This window comes from Belonocnema kinseyi, chromosome 7, assembly GCF_010883055.1.
Source record: "Belonocnema kinseyi isolate 2016_QV_RU_SX_M_011 chromosome 7, B_treatae_v1, whole genome shotgun sequence".
In the NCBI taxonomy this organism is placed as follows: domain Eukaryota; kingdom Metazoa; phylum Arthropoda; class Insecta; order Hymenoptera; family Cynipidae; genus Belonocnema; species Belonocnema kinseyi.
This window is the reverse complement of record NC_046663.1, coordinates 91,718,504-91,730,506: the sequence shown is the minus strand read 5'-3', so window position 1 is coordinate 91,730,506 and position 12,003 is coordinate 91,718,504. Positions and strand designations below refer to the sequence as shown.

At 28.3% G+C, this 12,003-nt stretch overlaps 1 protein-coding gene across 1 annotated transcript in view; it reads left to right on the top strand.

Annotated features, from left to right (window-relative positions):
• LOC117177282 (dual specificity protein phosphatase Mpk3) overlaps positions 1 to 11,764 on the top strand; it is a 27,703-nt gene extending 15,939 nt beyond the window's left edge. The window contains exon 4 of the mRNA XM_033367876.1: positions 11,060 to 11,764. Within this exon, the coding sequence (XP_033223767.1) occupies positions 11,060 to 11,436 (377 nt within the window). The 3' untranslated portion in view covers positions 11,437 to 11,764. The remainder of the gene's footprint in view (positions 1 to 11,059) is intronic.
• Positions 11,765 to 12,003: the final 239 nt, after the last annotated feature.

The window sequence follows — 12,003 nt, the reverse complement described above, 5'->3', positions numbered from 1 at the left end:
TTGAAAATTAAAATTCGAAAATTTTTTCTAAAGCCTCCAGGGGACTTCGTTTTCGCACGAAAAAATTTGATGTGCCCTTATTGCATCCGGACCCACAATTTGTGTAGATATTCTTATTTAAGTCCTTCTTCACATGTTTGTAAAAATTAATTCTATTATTAGTAATAAGTAATTGAATTTGCTACCGGTAGAACATAAAATTTTTATTAGCACTCATTCACGTCTAATTTTGAAATTTGAATGATTTTTTTAAGCCTTTCGCTCGTTGAAGAAGTTTCATATTTCCGAGCATGTGTATGAACTCGATAATTAGTCTTGCGTTGTGTCTCTTATTACTTTTGCTCGCATTTGCTGACAGTGAAGAACTCTCAGAATGTCAGTAAAACCAGTCTTTTTGTATAGCTACCTGCATCAGTTCTTTATTGTCCCTTTCTGTCCCTTCTTGGTAATTCTTTAAAAAAGGCCCCTGAAAAAGAAGCGATTCATTTATAAATCAGAGTGGATCTTGGAACGGAAAATCGGTAAATGACCGTGAATTTATTTAATTTATGAACGGGAATGTTTTTAATTTATAGTAGATAAACTTTTGTAATGTAAAAACAAATTAATAGAAGATTTAAAAAATGTAACTATTATATTGAAAAATAAAATAATAATTACACAGTTTTGAAGCTATTTAAAATTAATCTTTTAAAATTGATCAATAATATCACTATTCATTTATAATGGACAGTTTAAAAAGAATTGTGCAAAATAAATCGATTAAAAATTGACCTATTTTTAATGCGAAGCCCCAATAGCTAAATGGTTTCTTTAATAATTGCGAATTTTTAAAATTTCACACTGCTGAATTTGTGAATTTTTTGTTTTTACATATTTCCTGATTTTTTTTTAATTCGCATTTTTAATCTTGAAGTAGCACTTTCACTCATTAATTTGTTAATATAAAAAAATGCAATTTTTGAACCTACTGGATATTCTTTGCATCGAATTTTTTTACTGATTTCATGATATTTGACATAAGTATAAGTTAGTTGCAAAGAAACAGGATTGTTTATCACAAATGTTAAATGTAAACTCTGTTGTTAAATAAATAAATAAAGAAAAAATCGGCCAAGTCCTCTGATTTGCTATTTTAACATTTAAATGTTACATTTTGATAATGTCTAATTTTGGCACATCAAATTGTGTTTTGTTTTCGCAAATATACTAATTATTTTTGTGGGTAAATTTTCCTTGGATTACTCTAAAATTATCTGTTTATTTGTAAAAACCATTTTTGCGAGCAATGTTGATGCTTGGGTTCTCCCGCCTTCCAACCTATAGTTAGTCCGCCTCTGTTTAAAATCAAGTCTATTCAAATTAGAGCTTCCATTTTATACTTCTGTAGTCTATACATTATTGAACGTTTAAACCTCGGTTTGAACTTAAAATGGCTGTATTTTAAATGTTTCGAATTCAGAAGAGTTCCATGTTGCCTGCTTTAATATGAAGTTTAGATTTAAAAGTTTGTTTGTTGTATCTTGATGCCAGGGAAAATTATCAGGGCTCGGTTTGTGCAACTTTTTCGACTTTTTTTTATTACTTTTTTTGAAAAATGTGACCTTTTGCGACTTTTTGAAAAAACTGCGACTAATCGGCTTTTCCTATTTTTCTTAGAAGTTCGCTATACTTAGTTTCAATTTTAATCATAATTAAAATTTTCAAATTGAAAACTCTAACTTAAAAAAAAGTAACGTTTTAATTCAGAACATTGAAGATTTACATTCAGTACTCACACTCAGTACACAGTATTTACACTCTTACCTCTGAGCACTTTTTTCATATGAATGCGAACAAAAAGAACCCAATAAGAAAATCCAACTATTTTTGGTTGGAATTTATTTTTTTTTGTCGGAAATTTAACTTTTTTGTTGAAAATTCGTTTTTTTTATTATAGAAAATTCATCCTTTTGGATTGAAAATTCCTCTTATGATAGAAAAATCCTCTTCATTGAACGTTCAACTATTTGTTTAAAACTTAACTATTTTTGTATTTTAAAATTCATTTGTTTGGTTAAAAGTTTATGGTTAAGTTTATAATTAATGTAAATTGTAAACTTCTCTCATTTAAAATAATGCAAGTTGACAGGTTTAATAGTTCAGAAAAAATATTTAAAACCCAGATTGAAAATCCTTCAAGCTGAATAACTTTTGTTAAAAAATTGTTTTAAATTAAAAATTTATTTTGATTGTGCAAAGAATATTTAAAAATGAATAAAATTTATTTGCTCTATATTCCTGAATAAGTAGAGTTATTATTTCAGTCATTCAGTGTCTGATACTGCTTTTTTTATTATGTTTAAAAATTTAAAGCGCCTTTTTTGTGGATTCTTTTTCAAAATTCCATGCGACTTTATTTATAATTTAATGCGACTTTTTAAAAGACTTCTAGACGATCCGAGCCCTGATCTTGATAAATTAGTTGAGTATAACTGTGGCGAATAGATTTTTGCGATGACGCAAGCCCAAAAACGGTTAATCAAAGGGCCGTTTTAGCGCCGAATTCTTGGACCAAACTGCTTCTTAAACAGGATTTCCTGTTTAAGAAAGCGCGATCGCGCCGGTTGAGAGGGGTCTTCTTATAAATAGAAACTTTCCCACGTGGCGGGCAAGCCACGCTAGACAATTAAACAGCGGACGTCCGGTTAAGCTCAGCTCTATACTTAAGTACGAATGACGTTGTTTGCATTGTTATTGAGTGCTTACGTCCCACTTTGGACCCATTCTACACTCAACTACAAGCCCTTCTCATTAAGATTTCTTTTGCAATCTGAGAAATCCGTTTCAGGTTGTCATTGGGCCTTGCTAATGGGAATTTGTTTAATTCTTGGCAAAAAATCAACAAATAAAAATGTATCAAAACAAAAATAAGGGGCCGTGCATCATGAATTTTGTTGTTTTTTTTTCTGAAATTTTAAATAACGTACCCTCTTTTTTGGGGTCGTAAGTTTCAACCCCCCCCCCCCCTCTCTCCCTGTCTTACGTAATTCCTTATGAATTCACATAGTAGTTCAACTTTCAACAAGTAGTTGAATTTTAAATCAAAAAAAGATGAATTATCTACAAACAATGTAATAGTTGATATCTTAACCAAGAAAGAATTTTTATTTTAAATCAAAAGCAGATGAATTAAACGAAAAAAAAATACGAATTTTCAAGAGCACAGTTGGATCCTCAACCAAAAAAGATTTTCCAGTCATTAAAGAAATAGAATCTCATACAAACTCTTAAACTTATAAACCAAAGATACGAGGTTTCTACAAAATAGTCGAATTTTCAACCAAATAAATGAATTTTCAAAGAAAACGATACATCTTCAACAAAAAATTTGATTTTCTACAAAAAAAAAACGAATTTTGAATAAATCACATACATTTTCCACCAAATAGTTGAACCTGTAAACTCAAATATTAATTTTCAATTAAAAAATAGAATCAATTTTCTACAAAACGGTTCAGTATATAACCTTTGGATTTTCAACCCGAAAATGTGAAGTTTCACTGGAATACTTGAAATTTCAGTTTAAACAAAATGTAACCCAAACAATGAATTTTCTACTAAAATTATGAATCTTCAATTAAAGGAATGAATTTTTAAGATAGTTCAACTAAGGATTTTAAACTAAAATCTCGCATTTTCAACAAAATAGTTCAATTTACAACCAAAGAACTTAATTTTTAAATAAAATGATGAATCTTCAACTGAAAAATTGAATTTTTAACAAAGTAGTTCAACTTTTGACCAATTAGCAAAATGTTCTGTACCAGAAAAAAGATTTTAATTTAAAATGAAAAGCGATTGGATTTAACAAAAAACTAGTTTTAAACCAGATACTTAAATTCTCAACTAAAACAGATCTCGAAACAAATTACTTTTCCACCATACAGTTGAATTTTGTATCAACAAATTTATTTTTCACGAAAAAATTGCGAATTTAAAAAAAAGCTTCCTTGTTTATTTAATTAACAGAGTTTATATTTTATATTTATGTTCGTTTCCTGAACATAGAAAAATTGAAAATCTAAAAAATGGTTCAACGAGATATGCATATCGTAAATCTGCTGTTGATTACTTGAAGTTGTTTTATTTCCTAACTTTGAAATTTTTTAAATTAAATCTACAAATAATCCATTTTATTCCGAGAAATCATAGAAAAGCTTATACGAGTTTAGAAGCATTTGTGCTTTTTAATACACTTGCGTGGTTAAATGGTCAAATTATCTAATAAATTATTGCAAATAATATACACATTTTATGATAGTGCTTTTCGTTGGAACTTTGCAATTGCAAAAAAGAATTTTAATATAAAATTATAAAAATTTGCAGAAGAGTTACAATTTAAAAACTTGTTATCTTATGTTAGTTTTTTACTGGAATTGAGAATGTTCAAACAAAAATCATTAAGGTTCCACGTTTCAACACTTTTAGGTTACGTTAGCGTTTTAAACCAAAAATGGTTGTTTAAAAAAAAAACCATTATAATTTGAGAAAGATTAAGAATTTTTCAACAACTTTAGAATATATTTGTGTTTTTCGGCAAAAATGGCATTTTTAATAATAATAAAATTAATTAAAAAAAAAAGATTCCCAACCTTAAACTATTTTAGGTTATGCTAGAATTTTAAACTAAACATTGATATTTTAAAATAAAAATGATTAAATTTGGAACAAGATTGGAAATTTTTGAACAGTTACAGGTTATATGTTTTTCACAGGAAATCGGTTGTAACAAAAATCATTCGATTTTAAAAGTTCATAATGTTTAACATTTTTAGTGAAGTTAGTGTTTCACATAAAAACTTTGACGCTTTAAAACAAAAAGCATTATAATTTGTGAAAGATTAAAAATCTTTTAACAATGTTGGATTATATTTGCGCGTATGGTCAGAAATTAGTGTTTTTAATATAAAAAAATGTCGAAGAAGATTCGCAACTTTTTACAAGTTTAGGTTATGTGAGTGTTTTACACAAAAAATTAGTATTTTAGAACAAAAATAATTATGGTTTGAGCAAGATTTGCAATTTTTAAACAATTTCAGGATATTCTAAGTGTTTTTACAGGAAATTGGAGGTTTTTTCAACAAAAATCATTAGATTTTAAAGATTTACAATTTTGAACAACCTTCGGTTATGTTGGCGTGTTTCACGTAAACAAGGTTTAGAACTTTTGAACAATAATAAGCTATCTTAATATTTGTCGTCAGAAATGGGTATTTTTATCAAAAATAGATAATAGATATTATAAAATGCAAAAGTTTGTTATTAATATCAATTTGATATTCTAACTTCAAAATTTCGTGAAAAAAAACAATCGCACGTGTGTTAGTTTTCTCGTTTCATCATTAAATTTTGTTCACAGAACAATATTTTGCAATTTTTAAATTGAATCAATAGGTCATGAATATCTAATTTCAAAATAACCAATTTTCACAATTTGTGAGCTCTGTAATTTCTAGGAAAGTGGAGATATTAAATTATATTGCGGTTGGATTAACAGTAGTTAGAAATTTAATGTATTTAGATTTATGTTCAGGAAATTGTTCATTGTTTTAAAGCTACGATTAAATAAATTCTCTCGGATATACGATTAAATTATATATCATCAATTGACAGTAAATTATAGGTAACAATCAAATTAATCAATAAATTTGTTAGTAATGAGAAAGGAGGCATAAGTAGAGTTCGCGTGTTTGACATGAGAGCCTAAAACTGTAGCAGACTTCTTAATTATAATAATTACCACAATGAGAAATGAATTTCTCATGAGATTTTCAGAGAGAAATTGTGTTAAAATGAGTTAGACGAGTTGGAAACGTAAAGTTAAAACATTTTTAATTAACGGGAAGAATATAGTACAATTAAAACTTGTTAATCATATTGAAATTTTCTAGGAAATAAAAAAATATATATGTCAAAAATGTATATATTTAACGTGTAGCCTATGTCTAAAAAAAATGTTCATAGAGAATAAAAGTATGCAGGCACAATTTATTCAATGTATATCGCTGAAACAGAATAATCTCAGATTATTATAATTTAGTTAGTTTAAACCAGTTCGAACCAGTTCGAACCAGTTAGTCAAACGGGGGCAAGTATTTTGAAAATAAAGTCTTAGAATACGTTAAGGATTTGAAAAATACGTTACATTTCAAGGAACATCGGAATTCAATTCTCCAGTGATTTATTGATCGTTTTTTATTGAACGTTTTTGGTTCCGCATGAATTTTAATTTTTTTATTTTTAGAATTCAGAATACAAGCTTTTTTTTAAATCTTGACAAGATCTTGGCAAATGTTATCAATAATGTATTGACTTTTGTATAGGGGAATTTCATGCCGGATTCACAAGTCAAAATATTCACCTCATCGATTTTTTTTTAACTCAAGCAACGTGTTGTACATGAACAAAAGAAAAGAAAAACACCTCACAGTCAATTTTGCTTGACCTTTTTTTTTGTAAACAAAAAAGTAAAAAATTTTCCCTCACATTTTAATAAATTAATTGTAACTACACATTTGTATGTGAAATTTATTGGTTAATCCAAATTTTAGGGTCCTAATCACTTTCACTAATCATTCATACTTATTTTTTAATTGATTTTAAGGATTTTTTGACGTTGTTGATCTCAAACTAGACCGATTCCATTTTTAAATATATTTTTATTAATAGTCAAAAGATTCCTGTTCAAGAAAAAATTTGTAATTTGTGGAATTTTTTCGAAGCTCGGAAATTATTATTATCAATATAAAAAAATAAAGTATTAACATTTAGTTTGAGGAGAAACTAGTTTTCCAAAATAAATGGCGATAGAAAAAAAATGTACCAAAATTATTAATTGTTCAAAGTTATTAATAATTTAATTATTAAATAGTTTTTAAAATCATTAAATTGGTTTTATAATTTTTTAATATCCTCATTCATTCTGGAAAACTTTTTTCCATGTAAAAATGAGTGTTTGAATTTTGTGAATACGGCACTGATCCTAAAAATTCTTTAAAAGTTCTTTTTATATTTACATTATTTATTTTATTTATATATTATTTTAAGTATACAATTTTAATGTTTTCACTTGGATGGTTTTGAATTTATCATATAACATTCTTAATTATTGCAATTTCTAAATTGAAAAGGAAGTTAAATTTAGAAGCTTGTCGATTTCAGTTTTCAAAATATTTAAGTTTACAAATTCAAAACTCTCGATTTGAAAGCGTCAAACCTTTTTAATTAACAATTAGGTAATCGTTAGCTTCAGAATTCAAAGACATTTCAATTATAAAGTCTCTAATTTGGAAAATAGTAAAATTTTCACGTATTTTACACCAATGACGTCCCTTCGGAAATAGAAGTATTAGTAATTATTGGATCCAGTAATTTTTTCGCGAAAAAGTATTAAATTACTAGTACTTATTCATGAAAAAAGTATTAGATCCAATACTTATCCATACTTCTTTTTCATAAGGGGTGAAAATTTGAGTCTTCAACTTAAAAATATTCACTTTAAGCTAATAAATTTAGGAGACTTGCTATAGTAGAATCTCCCTTCAGACTCTTCCACAATTCAGGAATATGATAGAATATTGAAGAGAAGGAAAGTTTTCTGCTGCAACAAAAAAATGTTCGAGCCAGAATATATTTGCAAAATTAATGGTAAATATAAATTATTTTTGGAAATAATATCTTTAAAATATCCGAAATGGACGTTTCTCGTTACTTCAAAATTGAATCAAGTTTGCTAAAGTAAACAAATTCAATACAAAATTCCGTGATTTTTCCAGGATTTTCTGTCTATTTTTTGAAAAATTCAGTCAATTTTATTGAATTTCAACATATTCTACTGATTGTAAACTAATTTGCCAACAATTGTACACTTATTAATTAATGCAAATGTAAAGGGGGTTAAAAAAATTGAATCTCAACAATTCTCATTATTATTATTATAATTTTCGCTTAATTCTGGAATTATAATTATATTATTTTTATTAGTCGGTAAAGAAATAAACTCATATTTATTTGTAACAAAATTAATGATACTTCAGTGATAATTTAATGACAGTATTACTTGTAATTTATCTATTAATATTAGTAGTACCTATTAATAATAATATTTACTATAGTATTCATAAATTCACGAATAAACAAATAAGGGGTCCTCCACAAATTAGGTAACGTTTGTCTCTGAAATTCTTCACGAATTAGTTAAAAATTCAACCTTTCTCGTTGAAAATTCGTCTTTTTGACGACAATTATTTGAAGATAATTATTTTGTTGACATTCGTCCTTTTGGTTTGAAAATTCATCTCTTTCTGTTGAATTTTCATCTTTTTTGGTTAAAAATGGAACTGTATGCTTAAAAATAAAATGGCTTTGCTTGAAAATTAACTTTTTTCGAAAGTTGACATTTTTGAGCTGGAAATTTAACTGCTTTGAAGATAATTAAAACTATTTAGTTGAAAGTTTAACTAGCTTGTGAAAAATTCATTTTTTTAAGTTAAACATTCAATATTTTAGTGAAAAATTTATTCCTTTTGTTAGAAATTTAAGTATTTGGTTGAAATTTCGTTTTTCTTTTGGTAGACAATATTATTTTTTTAACTGAAGTTGTAACTATTATATTTTTTGTTGAAAATTCATCTTTTTAGATTGAAAATTTATCTTTTTAGATTAAAATTACAACTCTTTGGTTGGAGGTTAAATATTAAAAATTCATTTTTTTGTTGTTAAGGATTCACATTTTTTGTCAATTTATTGCCTTTGGATGAAAATTGAACTACTTTCATGAAAACGCGTTGCTTTTTTGTTAAAAATAATTGTTTTAACTGAAAATTAAATTTTTCTGTTGGAAAATCAACTTTTTGGTTGAAAGTATTCTTTTTTGTTGAAAAATCAAATTTTTTGTTGAAAGTACTCTTTTTTGTTAAATAATCATATTTTCGGGTTAATAATTAATCTGTAATTAGAAAATTCGCCCCCTTCGGCTTAAACATTGAACAATTTGGATTGGAAATTCAATAATTTGGCATAAAATTCAATTGGTTTCTTGAAAATTCGTTTCTTAAACGAAATATTTTTTAAATGAAAATTTCACTATTCCATTTTTATTTGATTTTTTTTTAAATTTAAAATTGCAAACATTTAAACGAAATATTTTTTTAAATGAAAATTTCACTATTACATTTTTTTTTAAATTTAAAATTGCAAATATATCATTTATTAAGAATTCTTATTTTTTGCTATATCATAAAAGACGAATTTCTAATAATTTATAATGAAAATTAATCTTCTTGGTTGAAAATATAATTCTTTGGTTAAAAATGTACGTATTTTGTTGAGAAGTCATCTTTTTTAATAGAAAATTAATCTTCTTGGTTGAAAATTCAACTGTGAGGTTGAAAGTTAATACATTCTCATCATTTATGATTGAGAAAGTATTAGAATTGTCGGAAATTTGACATCACACTTTTTCAACGGATCTCCACGTTTCGAGACCCCCTGAATCCGAAAATCAGGTTTTCATGATGGCGTCTGTCTGTCCGTCCGTCCGTAAAAACGATAACTCTCGAAAAAATTAACGAATCAAATCCATCTTTGGCACACTTTTTCTAGGTCCTAAAAGAAAGGAGGAGTTCGTTAATCAGCCATTTTTGATAAAAATTCAAAAAGTGAGCGCATTTTGAAAATTTTTGAGACCACTTTTTTCTGAATTTGAAAATTCTATGTACGGATATTTATAGTATTGAAAAGGACAAACAATTTATCCTCATGACTTTTTTCGATAAAAAGAAAATTCTCAGTTATTTGAAGCCGAAAAACGCACGATATGAAAAAAAGTCAAGAGAAGAAAAACATTTCTTTTTTAAATCCCTACAAGATTATCATAAACAATTTTTGGATTTTCTTCAAAAATTGAAAATTCAAATTTTGATTGCACAAAAAATAATGGAAAATAAAAAATTCCATTTTGTGGACAAACTATATAGGATACAAAAAAAGATGAATTAACAAAAATGGTTATCCCAAAAAATATCTACAATTTCGTTAAGAATCACTTCTTGATAGGACGCGTACTTTTTGTTTTATTCGTGAAAAATTACGTTGAAAAAAGTAAAATAAAAAAAACGTGTGGAAAACCGACGAAAGTTACGAGAGAACAAATCCAACAAAACCTGCTTACAAATGTCTGTCAGAAGTCGAACGCGCAGCGCGAGTGTCACGATGAAAATGTGTACCTCAAAGCCTACAGAGCTTTGAGAAACTTAATCTTTGACCATACTTAATTAAGTAGACAATTTAGAATATGAAGACGCATATAAATACTGCCATCTAAAAGAGATCTTTTTGATAAAGTTTTTTTCAAGCATTCCAAATGCAAAGAAGAAATATCCGAGCGCGAGATTGAACCTTTGCGCGCCCTAGGCGCGTCTTTTTTGGTATACCATGAAAGACGAATTTGTAACAATTTGTATAGAAAATTAATCTTATTGGATGAAAATTCAATTGTTTTCTGGAAATTCTGTATTTTTAAATTAAAAATTAATTTTTTTTTATGAAAGTGTAACTATTACATTTTGAGGTAAACGTTTATCTTGTTTCTTTTAAAAATGCAACTATGTAATTTGTAGAAAATTCATCTTCTTGTTTGAAAATTCAAATGCTTTTGGTTTAAAATTGAAATTCTTTCTTGGTTGAAATATAAATTAGTACATTTTTTGTTGAAAATTCAGCTTTTCTGTTTGAAAACTCAACTGCTTTGTTATTTCATAAAAACAGTAAGGGTTAAATTTAAGAAAAAATTTATTCGATAAAAATTACGTGATAAGGGGGGGGGGGGGGCGTAAAAACTTACGGATCCTAGCAATGAGGGATTCGTAGTTGAAAACTTAAAAAAAAACTTTACGTAATTTATACATAGCCCCCCGTTCTTGTAGCAATCCTGTCAGTTACTTGAATTGAGCTCACCTATAATAATGAATGAAGTTAATTGAAACTGATTACTTTTATGTTTTTTTTTTTTTTTCAGAGGAAGCAAGAAGTTCAGACAAAGGAGTCTTGGTCCACTGCTTGGCTGGAGTCTCCAGATCCGTCACGATTACCGTCGCTTACCTCATGCACAAGTGCAGACTCAGTCTAAATGACGCCTTCAATTTGGTGCGCAGCAGAAAAGCAAACATTGCCCCCAATTTCCACTTCATGGAGCAGCTTCACAGTTTCGAAAAAGAACTCAGGGGCCAGGGAAATCGAATCCAAGGCAATGATCAGAGGTGTATCGGCGCTTGTCGACCCGGCGGACCTTGCAGTTGTCCCGCACCCAGCTTCCTGAGTCCCCTCGACCTGGGACTCAGTCCAGACTCTGGAATTGAATTCGACAGGTGGGCAGCCAGCACTCCGGCGGAATGAGACGGGCATGGGGGGACCCAATACAATTTCTAGGTCCCTCCTAGTTTCGTGCACAAGATTTAGAAAGAAAGAAATGAAACCTTTTCTTGGAAGAAGCGTCTAGCAAATCAATCCAAAATAATCTTCCTCAAGAAGTAAAATCGATTTGTCCAAATGACAAGGTTCTATCTCTGCGAGGCTTCCATTGGTGCTCAAAGGATTCACGAGAAGAGGTGAACACGATTTGAAACTTTTTTCCGAAAACCTAGGAGGTATCGCATTTTGAAATGCAGAGTCTTAATTGTCGACGCAAAGACGAATTAATATTTCGTCTGTTTGTATATATAAACCGTCTCCATTAGAATTAAGAAGAAACCCTTCCGACAATGGCCGGTGATACATTAAACTTCTCACTAGACGTACTTTCTCCACGTGCACACTATGTCCGAGTATCAAAATCAGTGAAATACTCCAGTGCAATAGAACGAGTTGCAAATCTATTTACTACGAATGCATTGATTCTTGTGTATATTATTTTGTAATATGTATACCGAAATGGTCACAATAATGTGACTTAGGGAGAGAGTA